At 34.7% G+C, this 21,816-nt stretch overlaps 1 protein-coding gene across 3 annotated transcripts in view; it reads right to left on the reverse strand.

The window, feature by feature from the left end:
* ADGRA1 (adhesion G protein-coupled receptor A1) overlaps nt 1-21,816 on the reverse strand; it is a 248,280-nt gene that overhangs the window by 28,593 nt on the left and 197,871 nt on the right. For 2 of the 3 annotated variants that reach the window (XM_065746714.1, XM_065746715.1), the window contains 4 exons: nt 21,215-21,423; nt 12,464-12,591; nt 11,454-11,577; nt 2,955-3,100 (listed from right to left, as the gene is read on the reverse strand). In XM_065746714.1, coding sequence (XP_065602786.1) covers nt 2,955-3,100; nt 11,454-11,577; nt 12,464-12,591; nt 21,215-21,423 — 607 coding nt within the window. Of the gene's footprint in view, nt 1-2,954; nt 3,101-11,453; nt 11,578-12,463; nt 12,592-21,214; nt 21,424-21,816 lie in introns of those variants that run through there. The other variant, XM_065746716.1, reaches the window with a different exon arrangement.

Consider the following 21,816-nt stretch of genomic DNA (forward strand, 5'->3'; position numbering starts at 1 on the left):
AGGCAATATTCAAGATTTTATATCCATGAAGAACAAATTTCAGTTAAATTACGCTGTAAAAGGATTTCAAGTTTCATCTCCGTTATCTTGAAACAGGAAAAACAAATAAGGAATCACTGTTTTACATAATAGGATACATCTTGCCACAGCTCAAGTAAAACTAACAGGAGAAAATCAAGTGTACATAATTCATCTTACTTCCGTAAGTGAATAACCAAATCAGATGGAAGAGAAACTGAATCAGTTGTTGCAAACAAATCCCCTTTCCTACAAAAAGGTAATGTCTCCTTCATATTTTGGATGTTTTGGTATCTTCAGTATTTCAGCTACTTTTTAGAGCAGATCAATATTCTTATAAAAATGTAGTTTGAGCACTTTTATCATTTCTTGGTAAACATCACAGATTTATGAATTGTTTTTTTGACAGTTGCCAAAAAATCCAAATATATAATATATATCAAATGCATACACAAGGAATAGAAAAACACACATGAATTGGAAACCTGGTCTATCATATATATCCATTACCAGAAAAGGCTGAAAGAGAACAGCAAAGTGCAGTTCTTGCCAAACACATTCCTACATTTAAGTTAAACAAAACTGAATACAAGTCTAACAAGGTCTATAGACATGGACAACAAGCCACATTTTCCTTAGTAGTGTCTTGCAAACTGCGCAATATGCTTTCTAGCATTGACAGTCCTGAAGAATTGAAACTCAATATGCATTTTAATACAATTTATATTGTTTTGCCAACTATTCATGACAGTTTTTGGAGACAAAGATTAACACCCACATCCCTGAATCCCAGACCCGGACCAACTGTTCTCTCTCTTACATACACACGGCACACCAGGTATCAAGGATGTCATCAGATTATAAGTACAAGAACAGTCCAGATAAAACATTTCTTATAAATAAGCACACTGAAATATAAGCTTCTTAAATTGATTTTATGGAAATATTACGATGCAGAAAAATTCCAATTTTAATCTTATTGAAATCAGTCAAGTTGAAATGGCCATAAAAATGATCATTATACTTCTTGAAGAAAAACAATTATCAATTATTTAGTCAGTCTTTCTCTTGCTTAAAGCAATTTTTAATTTTACATATACTATACTAATTTTCTACATGAAATGAAATTGATCGTTATTATTTTGAAGCTAGTACTAACCATTATGAAATCCTATTACACATACCAGTGGCTGTTTCCCTAGGACATATGGCACCCAGAGTGAGAAAAATAAATGTGGAATCATTAGCTATTAAGTAATTATATGCACGTTTTTTACAGACAGAAGTAGGCTTATCATCTTTATTACTAAACTTAAAATATCTTCTATTTATTCACACTGGCTGAGAACCTTGACTCGACTGGTACAACAAGGATTCTAATTAGAGTAATCCTTACCATAACCTGATTGCCCGTTGTTTTCCAGCTTGAACAAGATATGAATTTGAAGAACATATACCATGCTGGATATAGGTAATGTGAAACAAATTTCTACCTTAATAGCCACACTACAGAATGTGAAAATTGGCAATTATTCATTTTGCCATGAGGTAGTAACTGGAAGTGTGAAATTTTCATCTGTGAAGAATGGTATAGTAAATCATGGAACAGTAAAGTCAGACACTCTCAGTGAGAGTGTTTCCTTTTGCTTACACCTAACAAATCTAATATAATCAGTATGTTTCTTCTCTTGACTACAAAAAACATGTGAACTTTACCTATTTTCTTCTCCAGAAAGAATATGTTTTAAAGATCAGGGAACTAATCAATGTTAATAAACATCTCTCTCAGCAGAGTCTGGACATCAAAGCCCTATTCATATTCTCACAGATTTTTAAAGAGTTTTGATAACCTCACACAGCCAGTAAAAGGACCGCTTAATAAACATTTATGTGTTGAAGATAAAATAGCTAGAGTGTAATTAAAAGTATACAATACATTAACAGGGACTTTTCAGCAAAGCAACAACGAATATAACTAATGTTTCCTGTCTTTCAGCACACAAAATCGAAGAGTTTAATCTAAATCAACTACTTTTTCCATGAGTTGGGAGAAAAGAAACATCTCCACAAGATAATTGTCACACGAACATCCAAGACAGATGGAAGAAACCCTTGTCTGGAGGTTTCTCTCTGTCCCAGTCTTCCTACAAAATCTATACAGGGACACGGAATAACTTGAGCCAACACCTAAACCTATATAGTTGAAGTAAAAAAAAAAAGGACAAATTTTTCATCTCGTGCTTTGTAGAAAATTCTGCATCATGGTAATTATTATTATTTTAAATGCAAGCTGACAGTTTTGTCTCGTAGGTTGGCACCAATCTAAAATTCTTATTCTACAATGGAAACAGTTAATTGTAAGTTTGAGGCACTGCATTAAATCTGCCACACTATCAGAGGTACGTTAGCTAGTCTGCTGTATCTAGAAAGCTGACAGAGAGTCCAGACTTTCAGACTCTCTTGTAATAGAATTAGACAGCAATTGTGGAATGAGGAAAGTTGCTATCAGGTTACTAGGCAATCAATGTAAGTGTGAGCAAGATTTACAGCAGAAAGGATAAGGATAAAGGAAAAGTCATTACAGAGTAGTTTTTGATGATTAAGTGATGCCTCAAACCAGAAGAAAGCCAGTTTTGGGGTTGTTTTGTTGTTTTTCTTTTTTTGTTTTTTGTTTTTAATCCATAGGTAAGCAACAGTAACACATGATTTGATACAAGTATCTGAACATAGCCAATACCAGTTCTGCATATCTCCCGAGTATGGTTAACTACTAGGCACACAATAAAATTCGTATTTTTATATACTTCAAAGTGACTCAATTATTTATGGATTCTATTTATAGTCTATAAAAATAAAGTATGCAGAAAGAAAAGTGTTTCAAAATTTGTGTTTTTTTAGAAATACTTTGGAAAAATATTGTACATTATGTTCCATACCTGAGAAGTGGTTGCTTTGGATAAGAAGGTTGATCACCGTTTTGGCATGACTGAGTTTTTTTTGTGACTTGCTTATAAATATTCCTTGCTGTTACTCCAATCCATAGCATAGTAGATAGCGTAGAATAATGCAGTACTATTCCAACCTAAAACACGAGTGGACAGTTAAACAGGGCAATAATAATTGGATCAGTAAAACAAGACTTTAAAAAGACTCTTACTGCATAATTGTACAAGCAAGCAGATTTCTTTCTAATTGAATTTGTAATTGCATCATTTTTTTTCCTTTCTCTCAGGTTCTTTCTAACCACAGAATAAAAACACTTTAAGAAAGCAGATGGAATCTGTTACTTAATCTATCATCGATATTATCTGTGATACCAGATGGTATGTTAGGAAACCAAGATATCTAAGACACTTGTAAAGAACCTGATTAATGACAACTTTTACACCTGGATTTAAAGTGATGTGGTATTTGGTTTGTGCTGAAAACTTTATTAGATTATCCTGACAACACCGTTTAAAAAATAATGAAAGGATACCGCTGCGGTTTGCTCTTGTACTATGTTCTGTAATTTTTCATTAATATATTTTGCAATATCCTGCTTTAGTTCAATCTCAGATGCATATAGCCAGGGCTGACCTCTTGTAATGACCAGCTAATTGTATAGATCAATGTTAGTTGCCTTAAAGAAAGATTTTCAGATATGTTTTGAGCAAACTCTCAGATTCTGAGGTAATAGTGTTATTACCACGATGTCTCTAAGACAATGATGTGTTTATCATTGAAAGTAAAATAAAACACAAACACCTCTAAAATACTAACATGTTTTTTATGTTAGTAACTATTATTCATTACTATGGAAACAGTAATTGGAATTTTATCCAATCTGCAATGCTTTATTTCATCAGCTAAGTCTCCATCTGATTATATAAAATGAGGTTACCTTTGAAGCAATAACCTGACATTTTGCAATGACAAATAAAATATTGCTATAATTTGAGACCACATAAATGTTTAAAGAATACAGAAAATTGCTAAATAAAGCTAACACAAATCTATGATGATTTATTTGAATCAGTGTTCATTTTTGCTCAACTTAAAATAATTCATCAGTAAAGAAAAAAGCACATTATTTTGTGTATATTTCATAATGTAGCATAAACTTGAATATAGTAGCAAATATTATCAGGAGAAAATCCTTGTAATTTTCTCTGGGACATGTCTGGTACATTAGACAAGATAGCATAAAGCCTTCATAGCTGTTGTCGCTTGAGGTAAAAGAAGCAGAAATAAGAGAATGAGACAACTTTGTACCATCAGCTGGCAGACATTGCCACTTCAGTGGCTAGTGCTGCCCAAGCTTAGTTCATGTGCAGCTTGCAGCATTTCAGCAGGACACAGTGAATATGACTACAGGCTGGGAGGAGTGAAGGAGTAAGACCCGGAGGAGGTAGAAAAGAGTGAGGAGAAGGAAAAGGTAGGAACCAGAAGAAAGAACTGGAAAAATTCTAGCAACTTGGTTCATAACCTCTTTCTCATTTAAACATAACACTTCTGCTATATATTCTGTAATTATTCTACACAGTGTGCCCAGGATTTGATAAGAAGATGAATAGCTGGCATGAGTTCAGTGTGAGCAGCATCAACACGTGAAATTAAGACAGTGTATATCTCCAAATATTCACAATTGATCAGTTACTTAAGTGAATGAAATTCCTAGAAATAACATGATCAAACAATTTTATTGAAATATTCAAGAGACTACTGAACTGAAAGGAAAATATTGCTATATTATACATTAGTTGCAACCTTTATCCTCAACATGCATATTTTTCAGTAATTTAATTCCTTCTGATATATGGATGACTCAAGAAACATGGAAAAGTGAAATAAATCTGATGAGCATCTATACTACCTTTTCAACAGTATCTTTTTGTCTCAAAATAAACACTTCCATTTGCATTTCTTCCTTAAGGCAGAGGATATATCCTGATACTATATTACCTCCTGATGACTGATGGATTTGCAGAACAATAGTGACAACATGGAGACAAAACTTGCAGGAGGACACAACCAAAATGTGGAATTTGGAAGGGTGCACTGAGTTTCTATGCTAAAACTCAAAGGATCAACTCTTTATGGAGTTGATCTTACTTTCCAGCTTTCTGAAATACATTTTTTCTTACTCATCCACTAATAATCTTTTGAAATTAAATGCTTGTCACAATTCACTTCAAAAATTCAGTTTCAAAGTTGTGCTCTGATTTCTGCCTTTTCCTTCCATGCTGGCATTCATGACATGGAGATGCATTTCCCACATTCTAGCAATTAGTGGCTTTTTCAGGCTGCTAAGACCTATGTCTTAGCATGAGGTAATGGCTCATGACTCAAAAGGTGGACGAGACTTAAAAGAAAAGGGAATGGGTCAAAGTTGTTTCTGTTCAATAAAATCTCATTTAGTAAACACAACCTTTTGATTTAGGCACTAAAAGTCCAGAGTATGAGTTTATCTAAGTATAACTTGTTACTGAATTTATGCCTTTATAAAGCTTGAGCGTGAGTCAGCAGCGTGCCCTGGCAGCCCAAAGGACCAGCCATACAACTGGGTTGCATCATGGCCCACACCTCCAATACTGTGTGCGGTTTTGGGTGACACAATGTAAGAGGGACATAAAACTATCGGAGAACGTCTAAAGGGGACAACTAAGATGGTGAAGGGTCTAGAGGGCAAGATGTGTGAGGAGAAGCTGTAGTCCCTTGGTTTGTTCAGCCCAGAGCAGAGGAGGCTGAGGCAAGGCATCATGGTGGCTTACAGATCCTCACAGGGAGCAGTGGGCCAGCGTTGAGTTCTGCTCTCTGGTTCCAGCAACGAGGCCTGAGGGAACAGCATGGAGTTGTGTCAGGGTAGGGTCAGGTTGGGTGTTAGGAAAAGGTTTTGCACCGGGGAGTGGCTGTCATGGAACGGGCTCTCCAGAGAAGGTTCATGGAACTGAGCTGACAGAGTTAAAGGAGCATTTGGACAGTGCTCTCAGACATCGGATCTACTTTTGAGTGGTGGTGTGTGGAGCCAGGAACTGGACTTGATACTTGTAAGTTCCTTTCAGTTTGTGATTTTCTGTTTGTGATCCTATTTTCAGTACTGGTGAAGGTAACCTTCACCACATAGTATATTTCACATAAATTTGTGTGAGAAAGGCTACGTTTTCCCAATGAAACGAGCAGCTATGATTGATATCATAATGTTCATATCATAATATCCGTGTGATATAGAAAGAACTGTCAGAACATATGTATTGAACTCAGCATTGTGCCTAACACTGTTTAATAACTGCAGCTTTTATGCTGCAGTTTCCTTGGATTCTATCCTCAGAACTCATATTTGGGAGTAAGCACCAACCTACTGAATAGAAGACTGCAGTTTTCTACAATAAGCAGATGCTGTCTGTATGTGCTCCCTCAATAAATCTCAGTACTTTATAAGTAACAAGTTCCACATGATGCAGTTACCATGGTAGTGATCAGTATACACATTTATGGCAGATATCTTGGAGGAAAAAGCTCTCTTCAGTAGATTTAACCTGCACACAATTTCTGTTTCCCTCTACTTTTTAAATTTTATTTCCTTTTAGGTTATTATTATTATTTTATTTCAGCTAAGACTTTTTGAACCAGTTCAATTTTAGGGAGGATATGGATATGCAGCAGCATTCTGATTGAACTACTAATTCTACACAGAGTCTTTTCAGTTAAATTGAGGGATTCAGGAATTTATCTGTTGTCTCCACATCACTGCATATGTTTCATGTTTCTAAATCATTTAGCTTCAGAAGAAGCCCGTTCTCTTCAGAGGTAGAAAATTTAAAGCAAGGAGCTGAGATCCAGAAATGAGTTAGGTCTCATCAGAAAAAGAACAAGAAAAAGGATTTTCAGCATGCATATCTAAGTCCATAGCTTGCAAAGTCTTAATTGTCACAAGTTGCTGCTGGTAAAGTTTCTAACTGATGACAGTCTTATTTGCATATATGACCAGTATGGCTCTTGCAGCAAAGCCAAGCAGTGCAGTGCCAAACGCCTATCTAAAGCCTGTAAATAGAATTCTTCTGTATATATTAAGATGCCCTGACAAATTTCATCAGAGTACATAAACTTCATATCCATTCTTTAAAAAAAAAAACAAACCCAAAACTAACCAGAGTATAAATAACTACTGTTTTTCTCCTCCTTCAAAAATATTTTTGTATCCCAAGCTCCCACACAAGATGCATCTCCTAGCTCTAGGATTTCCTTAGTTTAACAGGATTCAAATCTTGTTAAATTAGTAGGCCACTGAATGATCATGCTACCTTTTGTCTGGACACAAGGATAAAAAATATAAAATGACCTGATTCTGTCCCACTTTTCTAAGTCCTGTGCCCTTGTGTCTCTAAATCTGTTCTTCATGCTTTAACACATGGGGTGGGACTGATCATTTCAGTCCCTCGCAGCCATACACTCACGGCCATAATTCTGTATAGGAAAACAGAAAAATTCAGCCATGAAACTGAAATCTTTTTGATTGAGGGAACAGAACTAATGCCTTCTACACCACAGGGAGTGATCCAGCTACAGTTGTGTTCCTGCCATCTCATTCTGAATAGGAGAGGAGTAGGTGTCCTTCAGCTCTTTGAAAGAACGTTATCTGAGAGCCTAGCCCTGGAAGATGCAAATGGCTGACCACATCCTCCATTGACTGGCTCAAGCACTTTTTTGTCTGATATACTGTCTCTGAATCATCCCATTATTCTGTTCCCAGTACAACCTTTGCCTTACTTGAATGATTTTGGCACAACCTCAAAGATCTGGACTCTACATCAACTGCCATCAGTCAGTGACACTCAGTGTCAAATTCATGCATAATCTCAGTCTGTAGATATAACCTAATTCACACAGGAAATCTGTAAAGAAGCAATCAACTCTTTCAGACTGGCACTCTAACAGTTTTCTTTATAAAACACTTGTAAAGACTGCCTGCAAACATACAAGAAATGGGATTGACTATAGAAAATCCACTTTGAAATAGGCATTCAAGTATAAAAGTAAGTTTCAGATTTTTGGATTCCAGATAGTTCAATTTCTTTCCCTCAAGAAGATATGAAGGTTCTTCCAGATATTTATGAGCGAAAATGGATCCATTCCCATAGTATTAATTCCTTATGCTTGAAATTAGCCTGGGCCACATCATTTAGAGGGAGAAAGTGACCATTTGAACATATTTTGTAATCAGCTTTTTTTTTTTTTTAATTTGGAAGGAAAAAAAAGCCCCCAAAAAACCTCAGTCTACTATTTCACTTAAGCAAGGATGTCATGAAGTTTTACTGAAAATATTAAGGACCATTACAATAAGAAAGGTAGAGGCTCAGTGGCTTTCACACCACTTTACAGCAGTTATGACAGAAAATGCTTGAACTTGGAACCTTCCCTGATGCAGAAACAGAAAGTGGAAATTACGCAACTGCAGGATGAAGTTGTGTTCTGAATTGTAACAGATGGAAAGATACCTGTGTTATAGCAAGACTCATATAAATGTGGTATAACTGATACTTTAGTTTTGCTCAAAAAGATGGTATTTTCACAAACATATTCTTAAAGTCTCATACCAACCTTTTTTCAAGAAGAAAAAAAAAGAGATGAAAAGTTAGACTTGAGGGACACACAACTCCATAGCAACTAAGTAAATATATCTTTCATTGGTTTAAGTGATTAAGGAATTGCTATATTCAATAGGCAGAAGAAAAGGAGCACCAGGCATCCCATCACTTTTTAGGCAATCTGTGGGAAACATTCAAATAGATTAGCTTCTCAGGAAATCATCAACAGATCTGATCTTCTGACATCTTTGGCACCCTGAAGAAGCCACAGGCACAGACAGGGTTACCACAGGAGGAGGCAGGCACTGAGATCAACAGAAATTTGACACTGTTGATGTCAGCAGGCAAGAAAGGATCTGTAGTCTTTTGTTAGATTATTTGTTGCATCACTCAGCCCTTCCTAATGACATCAAGCAAATTCTACCACAAACCCAAAAATAGTGTGTCTTGTATCTTTCCCATATCTTAAATTCTGACAATGTCTGAGTAGTATGATGTCATACAACTTTAAGAAACTGATTAGAAAGCATATTTAAATGTATCCATTCAATTTCTCTAAACATGCATGTCTCTCAGCAGCTCAGGATCTGGCCCAAGAGCATAGCACTAAACAGCTGTCACTGATAATGCATTTTATGAAGCCTGTAGTTTATGTATTACTCGTAACATACTAATATCTCATTTATCTCAATCATTTATTCATTATTATTGCTATACTTCATTGTTTCCATGCAGTCTGCAAAGTAAATAACCAGACAATGATTGTAACAACAGATGGTCATTTGTGATCATGTAATTACACGACCATGGCTGCCCTACAAACTAATCTGCTACCTTCACTTTCAAACTGCAGATACAGAGAATGGAAGATGATATTTCAATTTGATAGAATTCACAGATTAATTACAACACAATTCACCAGATGTTGTGAGATATTTATCTCAGAATAATTTCAGGGACAACTGTATCACTTAAGTGAAAACTATGTAATGCTCATGTGCATGTTTTGGAAGTAAAATATAAGTGCTTGAACATTTTCAGGTACTGTTTACTGATGGTTATGCACAGGTATACACAAGAAGTTTCCAAAGCATCTCACTAAAAACAAGAGTAGTAACTCTTAAACTAGTTACACAAGTTTTTTGATAGAAATTCTTGGTTTTGTATTAAATTAATGTAAACATTAAAAGCAATAGGTTTAAATACTTACTCTAAGCTACATGTTGCCTACCATAGTAAAATATAATCAATGTTAAAAAATAATTTTAGAAAAGATACATTTCATAGTGTTTAGAAACAGAAATTAGAGTAAAACACCTCCTTCCTTTAGTCTTTCTCATCTCACTTTCTTCTAACTCCCCTGTATGAATAGGTCATCTTGTGCTGCCAGTATCAGAGTAATAACTCAGATGACAATCATCTGAAGCAAGTTTCTGTATCTGCCTAAAGACTTCTAGTATTTTCTAGTGACAGGACAAGAAAAGAACAAAATATTATTTTTGAAAGAATGGTGTTAGAAATTCTTCATTAGCTTGTTGTTAAGATACAAAATGTTATTTTATTAATTATTTTTATGTTTATTAATTATTATTCTTTGTAACTATTCAATTTGAACTTTTTATCTCAGTCAAGTGTTCATTTGAAATAGGTAAAAATTGTAAGAAGATTTTTTACACACTAATAGAGAAAGGCAATTTACATGCTGCCGTTTTCAGTAAGCTTACTGAGAATTGGCTTAAGTGCTTAGATGACTAATGCTATGATTTTTATTAATAACAGAAACATTATAAAGCAAAAAAAAAGTACATATATTTTGAAATTCCAAGCACGGACATTCTCTCAAGTCAAGAGAATAATTCATTTTAGTGAACAAAAGCAAACTGAACCACTGATGTCAGGAAAGGTATATTATGGGGTAAAAAATTATTTTCAGAAAGCTCAAACTCCATAACATTATTCATGTTTTAATTATATGGAAATATTGTGGCACCAGTAGGCCGAGTCAGTTCCTGCATGCATAAAAGAAGTGAATATACATATGCTAATTTATAAAAAACTCAGGTAGCACAAATATAAGCCATTTTAGGGATGGAAAATATATCTGTCTCAGTTAACATTTAGTGAAGATTACTGCTATCACAGATGTTTTTGCTGAAATCCTTCCCAAGCCACAGGGCATAGCCATCAGGTGAGAAAAAAAAGAGCAAACATGAACTGAAGCAGATGGGTATGGGGGCCATCGCTGCTGTTGTCTGGCAAATCTTACTTTTACACCCAATTCAAGCTGATAAGAGCTGGACTAATAATATGCAAAATACCTAGGAAAATGCAGGCCTAAAAAAGTGCTTTACTACAGCTGCAAATCAACAGTATTCATGAGATCCAGAACACTTCTACAAAACCCAGAAGGACGAAATATTAAAAAAACAAACCTGCAACAATATCTCATCAGGCTTTATGAAGGATAACTGAAGTTACTCTTCACACACTACACAGACTCAGCCCCTATGTTCAGAGCAACTGAAGTCATGCCCATTCTATGCATCTCATGACACTATACCTCTAGAAAGGACAGGTCAAGAGATTTGAAATTTTCCAACACTGCAAACAAAAGTCTATGAATCACGTGTACCGTGCTTTGTCTCCTTAGCTTGAGCTGTAACTACAAGACGTAATTGTACTATAAACACTAGGCTATTTAGGGAACATCTAAGGCCATCCTCAGACAAAATGCACAATAATGACTTACTCTGAAGACCTTAAGATCCAGAAACAGTGTATGAAAAGAAAGAGAACTAACAATATTATGTTAAAAGATAGTTTCAGATTTCCATTCTTTTAGTAAGAATTACTAAGACAGATACTTACAGCTTGACATATAATTGGGTATTTAATGCGATTGATTCCACCAGCAAAAACAGCAAAGGTAAGAGCAGTATGGAAACAAAAGTTGAGAAGCATGTGCCATCCTTTTCTACTTATTCGGATTGTACTGTTGAAAAATAACATTTAAAGATGAAAAAAAGAAAGCATACCTATTATGAAAATTATACTTTGGAAAAATGATTAATGTGATAGAATAATATTTGCTGTTTGAATACTTATTCAGCAATATGCCATTAGAATTGCCTGATTTATGAAGCATTGGGGTCGATAATGGAGGATATAAACATGTTCCTACTGACTTAAAAGGTTCCTCCATCAAATCAAGCATCTAAAAAAGAGTGATAAAAGGAAAAGGCTTATTTCATAGCTTCAGATATGCAGAACTTTAACAAGACATCACTAAAGGATTAAATGGAAGCTGAAGATCAGAAGTCATTGTGTTAAGTTCTCTTAATTAATATTTAGCAGCTTCTACAGTATAATACATTCCTACTGTTTTAAATTGCTAATGGTCTTTAACAGAAGTATGCAGTTAAAATGGCATTTCTATAAATCTTTTATATAAAGGAAAACACAAAAGTTTTCTAAAATCAAGAAGATTTAAAAGTCAAAGGAAGTTTTTTTAACCAAGGGGAGTCAACAAAGCTTTCAACCAAATGTCTCTTAGACCCCAGTGCTTTAACTGTAGCTGTTTCACCACGATATGCCAGACAGCAATTCGATAGTGCATGTGGCTTTATATGGAATTTTTAAGTTAGAAACCTAAAGAACTGTACTTGGACATTTAGACACTCATCTCAGGAAAGATACACCTTGGTAAAGGCTGAAGCAACCTTATTTTTTTTTCCTTTGTGATTTTCTGGTCTAAATTATGTACTACCATCCAGCAGCAATTCAGTTCATTTTTTCTTTCAGTGAGGGTTAGAAAAATTGCAGTACCTCAGCATAACTCTGATCATTCTAACGTAAGTGCTTTAAAATGGAATTCTTACCTGTGATGGACAATGTAGGTGATAATGGAAGCAAACAGGCACAACAACATTACTGCAGTACATGCATATACCACAGGGTGCAGAAACTCCCCTGGGTACTGGGGAAAAGACAGGACTGTCTTAAAATCCTAAGGAGAAAACAAAATGATTTAACATTGTTAGGCATGTGTGAAACTCTGAGACTTCATTTCAATATGTCCTGTCATTTCTAGCTGTTTCCTCTCTAGAGCAGGAAAATAAGATGATGAACTTTTTATGCAGATACAGTTCATGAATTTACAATGACATCAGACTGCTCCTTCCTCATATGCATATACTTTGCAAGAGAAAAATTAACCTTTTTGTACAAGCAGATGTATCCTAATTAAAAAATATATATATATACGGAATATTAAATCTTGCAGATTTTAGTAGTATCTGTTCCCTTAGATAACAAGAACTTTATGCATGTATTTTACTAGGATATTAAGTACAAAGCATCAAATTACCATAAAGGTCTCTAAATGGTATACACACTATTTCACAAGAACCTGTCAACAAAATGGAAGACCTGAGAATACATCCAAAACACTGATGGAGCAGCTTCTGTACTCTAATTCAAATATACACTTCTATTTTCCCAGTAGACATAACCCCCTCTAACCCAGTGAGCTGCACCTGTATCAATTCAAAAGCAGTTTGACAACTATATTAACTGGAAAGTAAAGATCAGTGTGTTCCTTTTTGATTTGCTAGTGTCTACTGACAATTCTTCATGAAAAAAAAAGTAATGGAAAACATTAGTATCTTTGTAACATTGATCATATTGTATTTCCATTCTGAAGTACCAAATTTCACAAGTAAGAAGTAATGGAAAGCTAGATCTGAAGGCGCAATGGATGGGAACCAAAAGAAAATTGTTACAATATGAAGATGTACTATTTTCTACCTTCATACTAAAATTCATAAGTATGTGTAATTAAGTCAGGGTACAAGGTACAGTTCAGTTTACCTACCTAGTAGTCATTACTTTCCTTTGTAGGAGCTTTAAAGTTACTAAAAGTGATTGTACCAGTTTCTCCAGACGTGTATTAATTTCAGACATAAACAGAGCAGCTCAAAACATAAATAAACAAGACTGTCAAAATGAACAAATAACATGAACAAGATGGTGAGCAGGCATCATCACATCCTTCCATCACAGAGTAGAGTATCGCAGTAATTCTTCAGCTATTGTGTGTTCCTTAGTTTGAACCCCTCAGTTAAATTTGTGCAGTCACTTGCCCTTCTCATAAATATGCTCACAGCCCTGCCTGGTACACCAGCACTCAATGTCAGTGATGGAATCACTTGTCACATAGGTATTATTATGTTATCTCTTAATGTCTCTTGTTATGCTATCTCTTAATGTCTCTTGCTACTCTTTCCTCAACAACAACTGTAAGAGAAGAGAAAAATAATTCTCCGTTTGGTGATTTTGAGTACTACTGATCTATTCTCTTGATGCCACCTGATGTAATGAATTTCCTATAATTTTTTTAGAGGTCTATTGGCTCAGAACTGCCCCTGAATTTTCACTTTAACAACCTTCTTTTAACCATCTTTTGTCCCATACATCCCTCCCCCCCTCTTCACGCCCATCATGCCACCATTAATTGTTTTACACAGTGAATTTCTTGAAGGAGACTTTTCTTTACCAGACATGTTCAGTACTATATTACTGGAACAGTAATGCAAATATCAGACAAATTAGCAAGAAATATTTTGCTTAAGTATTAATATAACAATCTTTTGCTATAATGATAGCATACTTTGTTGAAATTTTATGTATATACTTATTTCACTCTGCATTAAGAAAACTGTTATTATAGCAAACATAGTAGCAACAGTGAAGTTATTTAAATAAATACCTTGGACATTTCCAAAAACAAAGATTCAGAAGTTAATACAACTGTGAAACAGGAAACATTCTGAAGCTACATATTTATGTAGCAACACATGAACACAGCTTTATATGAAGTGGTATCTATATAGTAAAGAACTCGGTTTTATACCTATATTTTTAATCTCCATGTTTGAATGCTTATATAAAAGCAAATGCTGTGTGTTTTACAGGAATACAGCCATTCTGCCTGAAGAAGAATCAAGAACAATCAGCATCTTTAAGCTAATTCCTATTTAAAATATTCATTTATTATCTTTTTTCTAATCTTGTTCAGCAAGCAGTAAAAATTTTGGGTAACATAATGTTTTATTGCCAATATAGAGTATCCTTTTCAAGAATTTTGTATACGGAAAACTGATTTCATTATAGATTTAACATAAATTCATCTTGTCTGGTTTTTAATGATAATTAAATCTTATTGATCTTTCAACCTCCTTTGAGTAACCCTCTGGGGAAAAACAGCATACAGAATACAAAGGTTTTTTTGTGTTTTTTTAAAACATTCTACACTAAGCAGCATTATCATACGTTATGTTTGAAAAAAGACAAGTTTTAGTTTATTTTCTGGAGGTGATTTAAAGGGTAATATTACTGAAAAATTCAGGAATTATCTACAAGAAAATGAATACACAATTATTATTATTATTATTTTTTTACCTTTAGAAAGGAAATGCTGTGTATAAGTACTAGTCCAGTAATATACTGTCTAATGAGACACCGTACTTTGCCAACTTTTATAACAAGATGTGAAAACTACTTCGAGGTCTAAATGCCACCATAGATTATAAGGTAGAATAGAAATTAATAACAAAACAAAACAAAAAAGATATTTTATCAGCTATTTCATCCAACAATGGGACTTATAAAAGTATTAGAGTACAAATAGGATCATTTCATTTTAATTAAGACTTCATTTCAAAAACTGTCTAAAACAGACATCAATACTGATGACTTAATATGAAAGTATTAAGAGTTATAGATAGATTGCACACCACAGACAGTTCTAAGATATCTAATAGCTGATGCTGAGAAAGCTGAAGGGAAGATAAAGTGAACTAATATTATCTGGTACTTCCATGAAAACACATACATTAAAAAGACAGAAATCTAGTTGGTGTTTTATTTTTTTTTAAATCCATATGCTGATATTGATAAATTATACTTTTAATATCATATCTATTAAAACGGTATGCATTCAGAAAGTATAACCTAGTTGGTCTTTGTGTTAAAAGCAGGACAGCTGAAACTGGTTCCTAAGAATATCCATGTGTCTTTGAGACTTTGAAACACAAGTGTATTTGAGCAACCAGTTACAGTAATAGTTAGATTCCTAGCTGTATTGAGATTTTTCATACTTGCACAAAACAAAAGTTAGCAATCATGTACCAAATTCTATTAGGATGTTTAAGAACTTCAGAATGTGGAAAATTATGCAATGAGTTGGGTCACTATGAAGGTCTGAGAACACTGCAATGCACTTTGAGAGAAGCAGCTGATATGCTAGGGGGCAAGTTTGTCATTTGCTGAGGTCTCAAGAGACTGGAGAAATGAGCTGACAGGAGTCTTGTGAAAATTAGTAAAAAGAAATATGAAGTTTTCCGTCTCTGAGACAAACTAATATTGCCAGCAGTACAGGCTGGGAGACAAGTGAATGGAATGCAGCTTTGTAGAAAACGATCAGGGTGGACAAAAGTTTGAAAGCAAGTCAGTGCTGAGTCATGTAATGTTAGAACACTTATTGGGCCATATTATCGAAAGTAGAGACATCAGCTTAAGGGGTGCAATTATTCTCTTCTATTCAGCACTTTGAAGCCAAATCTCAACTAGTTGTCCATGTATGGGGCACTTAAGCACATTAAAGATGTTGAAAAATTGGAAGAATCATAGCACAAGCAACTAAAACAGTAAGATGGCTAAATACCTAGATACTTATACATTACTTGTATCTTCTGTCACTCAAGAATTCACACATTTTATTGAGCTTTATAGTTTGTATCTGTTTAACCTATACCATGAAGAATGGAAGACCCCTCAATAGAATACAAGAGCAAATTGAAAGAAAAAGCATGAGGAAGTGGCCTCTTTTGTTATAAAGTTAAGACATCTTGAAGGATATAAACCTGGATTTTTGTTCTCAGTGCCAAGCTACCTTATGCATTTTACAGCAGAAAAATACATGTTATTCAATGTAATTTAGTAAAAAAGAAAGGGATATAATCTAAGGAGAAAAGAATAAAATCTTGCTCTTATGAGTATTCTCACTCCAAGCATTTGTACAAAATATTGGCACATTCAAAAATATTTTGAAAAAGACAGCAATCTTTTGGGGGGTTGGTTTCAATATGGACCAGTAGGGCTAAGCATTTCCTGTCAGTTTAGCAGAACATGCCAGCTGAGGATTTTGATGAAGAGTGTGTCTCTGTCAGGTCTCTGACTGGCAGCAGAGCTTGGAAACTTAGGTCTTTACGCCAGGAAGCATTTACATACATGCAGAGGAACCTCATTTCAGCAAATTGTGAGCATGTACTACACTTCATGTCTAGCTGGTAAATCATCTGTATCTCTTTCATAATCTTTGGTGGTTACACTCAGCTCAAATCTTCTTTGGAGCTGTACAAGTAGATGCTTATACACAAAAATTTTTTAAACTTAATTTTTAAAACTCCCTCTTTGCAAGCAGCTTGATTTTTCAGTCTGCAACACCACCCTGACTCATGAGTTAATTTCTCAAAAGACATAGGCTGTATAACTAGGAGAGAAATATGAAAGTTTAGAAGACCATTTTCAGAACTGAATTTCATGAATAGGCAGAAGAAATTCTGCAGTTGTCTGTAGTCACACTGAAAATACTGAAAATAAAGTTCTTGTAATACTGCAAACCTTCTAGCTTGAGAGATTCAGGAAATACTTGTAACAAGGAGAAAAATCCTTTAAATTCTTGGCCACTATCACTCGCTCCTGTTCACTTTCTCATTCACACCGTTTTTTAAAGGTTTGCTTCCAGAATAGTTTCAAATGTTTTGGCTTTGTCAGTTTGATCTCCTCAACCCTAACTATCTCAAATAGCCATTGACAGTGTGCTACTTTTCCAAAGAATGACTAACACTTGTAAACAAAGCAAAACAAAACCACACAAAGAGAAAATTAAAGAAAAGATACTATACCTATGTTCTTTGAAATAAGTAGACACAGCAAGACAGTGAAGGAAAGGAATTCATGATTTTGTGTTTGTTCTACCTATCTCCAGGTTTACAATTAAAAAATGCAAATAATAGCAGTCCATTTTGTCTTAATTGAGAAGTAGCATGCATAGATTTAAGAATTTTGCTAGTGTTTATTTGTCAGTTTTGAGAAAATTACTATTGACAAAGCATTCTTGTCAGGGGAAAAGGATATGTTGTACACAATTACAGTAATACCCATCACTATTGAATTGCCATTCTGTTCTAAGAAAAATGAAAGGAAGAACAAAGGACAACGTTTGTCAAAACAAATTTAGCAGATATTGAAGTTCAGTGTTGCTGTTAGATATTTTTGTTATCTCCTGAAGAATTTTACTCCTATATATTATGGCTACAGGGCACTACGTTTGTTTATAACATATACAGAAATTATCTTGAAAAATTAAAATCTTGATATACGGCTCAGTTCACAAAAGAATGTAAATACAAACTACTCATACAACAAATATTTACAATTAGATATACTGAAGCTTCATAGCATATAAATTCATAATGTTACTCTAAACCAGAAAGTCATATTGTAGGGTTTTATAGTTCAATGCCCTGAAAGGTTCTGGTCACCTCTCAAAAGAACCTGGAGTGTGACTGTCTTCCACCTACTGGTAGCAAAATTAAAGACAAAATAAGGGACAAGTCTGAACACAAAGCGAATGAAGAGAAAGGTAGAAATAAACTCAGGAGCTTTATTTCACAGTATTTTACTTTCACCACAAGGACATACCATCCAAAAGTTGTCCTCAGAAAGATAACACTGCTGTATTATATCTGACACTAATGCTTTATTTCCATCCAGTGGCCCAACTCAGAGCAGCGTGAAAGTGTGAGACCAGTGTGAAGAATCTTGTATTTCCTTTCCAACTCAACCACCAAACTGCACTCTCTCACTGACATCACTCTATGACAACTGTCATATAGAGAAATGAAAAAGCTCTACATGAACCCTCTCACTTGAAGCATGCTCATGCTTATTAATTATCAATCATAGATGATAAATCCTCGATTACTGCCTTTCTATAAAAGGATTGTACAAAATCCTTAACTCTTCTGTGGTACCCAAGCAGAATCAAGTTTTATAAAAGCAGCTCAGTGAACTTTGTCTTTCTATTTAAAAAGATGATGAACAGCAACAATGAATCAGAGTATGAGCCATAAAATGGACAGCCAGATTAAATGAGGCTTCTATTTCATCTTGTTCCACAGCAGGATACATTATTCTGATAGCAATGTAAACCTTCAGGTTGCTTTATTGCTGCTCTTCAGTTTACACCTACTACTTCAGCTTACTGCTATTACCCCAAAACATAATAATCAATTATGAATTTTTATGGTTTAATAGATTTGAGAATTAAAGATTAAAAAAAGTATCATTAATCATGACATCGTGTCTAATTCCATCAGCTACATGCCATACACTATTTTCAACTTGCTGCAAGTTTGTTAGTATTCTAAAACATATTAAGCATTTGGGTGTAAATTATGAAGATACACATAAGCACTTTGTAATAATCATATTATAAATTAATAACTAAGAAGAACAATGATTTTTTTTTCCTTTTCATTTCTGGTATGAGAATTGAACTGCCCAGAAAAGCATCATCTGTATTAAAGGAAACAAACCTTGACTTTATGCCACAAAACACTGATTAACAAATAAAATACCTGAATGAAAATGGTTGGACAAAATGAAACTACAAAAGTTTCCAAGAGAGTTTCAGAAAGACAGCTATCAGAAACATATTTAAATGTATACAGATACGTATCTGAATACATGTATGCACATATAAATTACAGAAGTCCGGGCATCTTCTCTTTTAAAAGTGACTGAAATACGAGCTTGGGAACATCACTCTATTTGCTGTCATATCAATTGCAAAGCAAAAGTAAGCCTCAAGATCTATTTTCCTGTGTTGAACAGATAAAAATGAAAGATTCGTACGGAAAAAAAAAAAAGCAAAGCTGAATTACTGTATCAAAATAAACACAAGACCTAAGCTGAATTACATATCAGATACAAAAGCTGCATTCAAAGGTGCCTTGGCTGACTTTACAGTTGTGGAAAACCCAAACTGCTACAACTCATCAGATTAAAATGCACATCCAGCTATAGAGACCCAAAATTAATTGTGATTCTAATGTCCATATACCATTTTTGCAAACCAAGTAGAGCCATGGAATTGGTTGTCTGAAGGCCATTAGTGAACATTTAATAACTACCCTAAGTTTAAGAGCAGACTGAAACCCAATCACTGAAGAAGCCATTTTGGGTGTGGCACCTGCAAAGTCAACAGGTGCTTTCTGTAGTGAATTTAGGAAAACACCCTCAAAGCAGAATTGTTTTACACTCAGGGAAACAAGTGGCTGAGTGAAAAAATGCAACTCCTAGGAGCTGTAGAAAATGAGGTATGTTTGATGTCATCAAATCTTAGGAGCAGCTCTTAAATTCTGAGCAAGTCTTGAATGGATGAAAAAATGTTTAAGTACCTCTGAGGGAAATAGGTTCTTACAAAGTGGACGATAATATCCGCATTTAACTAGTGGGTGCTAGAGCTTTGTGCTATGATTGGCTGCCATCTGGGCTCCATCTGACAGCAGCAGATTGGTATTCTCTGCACACGTCCTCGCAATTCCTGTCGCCTATGTTTGCTGTCCCTTACACATACACACAATACAGTATTTACTCAACTATAAACAATTCTGTAATACACACAAGCAGCCTCTACGGCACAGTTATACACTAGCAATTATGATCAGTCTGGCATTAATAACACATAACTATTTTTACAACTGGTTTACATTAAATTATTAATGGTGCAAATAATTTTTTACCTACATATATTTGAAACACTTCTTTTTTTAATGTGCATTTCTTTGTACCCTGAATAATAACATATTATTACATGTATACTGTCTTTGCTTTCATGCTGGTAACTTTCTGTTAAGCAGGATAGTCAAACAACTGCAATGGGAACTGTGACTAAGAACAGACTAAAGCAGGCTGATGGCTTAGCACTGCACAGAAATATTTTTCTTCATGAGTAGCAATGTAGCAAGAAGGCTTTTGGCATTGCTATACTAACTAAAACTCCTTCAAGATCAACACGGACAGTAGTGTCCTTACTTAGATGAGCAGAAGATGTTATTCCTTTCCATTTATTAAATGATTCAACATTGCAGTATGCCCGCAACTAATTAGTATGATCAACACAGTGCAGGGCAGGAACAAAAGCAGACCAGCCTCTGAGATGTGCTGATGTAAAAGCACAGAGGAGTATACATTTTTAAACGCTGTCTTATAATTTATAACCATAACATACTAATCATTCCTTGACGTAATTCTCATTTCTAAGATCGAATTTTAATGCCATTTCTGATTAGGCCTGTCTCTGGATATTAAAGCTGACCAGAAGGTTTATTCACTTACTAGCAGTTAAATAACTTACTTTCTTTAAAGCTGTCTTATACTAAACATCATAGAAAACAGAAGGTCAGTTATAAGAAAGTACGAATTATACAGCTGAATGTAAAAAGAACATGTATGGCAAAACAGAGAGAAATATAGGTGCATTTGCTAAGTCATGTACTTACCATTAGCACTGCAAAGTTACTGAAGTGTGTACTCTGAATGGTGGTAATATTGCCTGCAGAACTAATTATGTGGCACCCTTCTCCCCACCAGCCTCCATGTCCATCAAGAAGGTCAAAATCCCAGAAGGCTGCAATGGGGTCTATACCCCGTGCAAAGTGTCTCAACCCTATAGTAAGAGGGCTGGTAAGGTTTCCAAAACTGCACCCATCTGCAAAAGCAACAAACAGTATCAGAGAGATGGAGTGGACATATAGATAAATGTGTAAAGAGATCAGATACAATAAACTGTGGGGAAAAAAAGCAAAAGTCATATACTTTGAATGGTCACAATCAAAAGCAATGTACACATTCATAAAAGTTTGCAGTAGTTTAAATAAATCTAAATAACATTTCAGTCTCATAATGTGTTCAAATGATCTAACCAGCCTTCACAAAGCTGATTTTTTTGTTCAAGATTTTTCAGTTACGGACAATGTTACACTACTGCCATGAAACTGCAAAAATGGCACAGCTTCATTGTATGATTAATAGCTGAGACGATACTGCACTTTGAAAGTCACATTTAAACATCTTAAAAATGTTAACAGAAATGAGAGCACTA

Source organism: Cyrtonyx montezumae, unplaced genomic scaffold, assembly GCF_038088225.1.
Source record: "Cyrtonyx montezumae isolate F1298 unplaced genomic scaffold, pur_monq_1.0 scaffold_4, whole genome shotgun sequence".
NCBI classification, from domain to species: domain Eukaryota; kingdom Metazoa; phylum Chordata; class Aves; order Galliformes; family Odontophoridae; genus Cyrtonyx; species Cyrtonyx montezumae.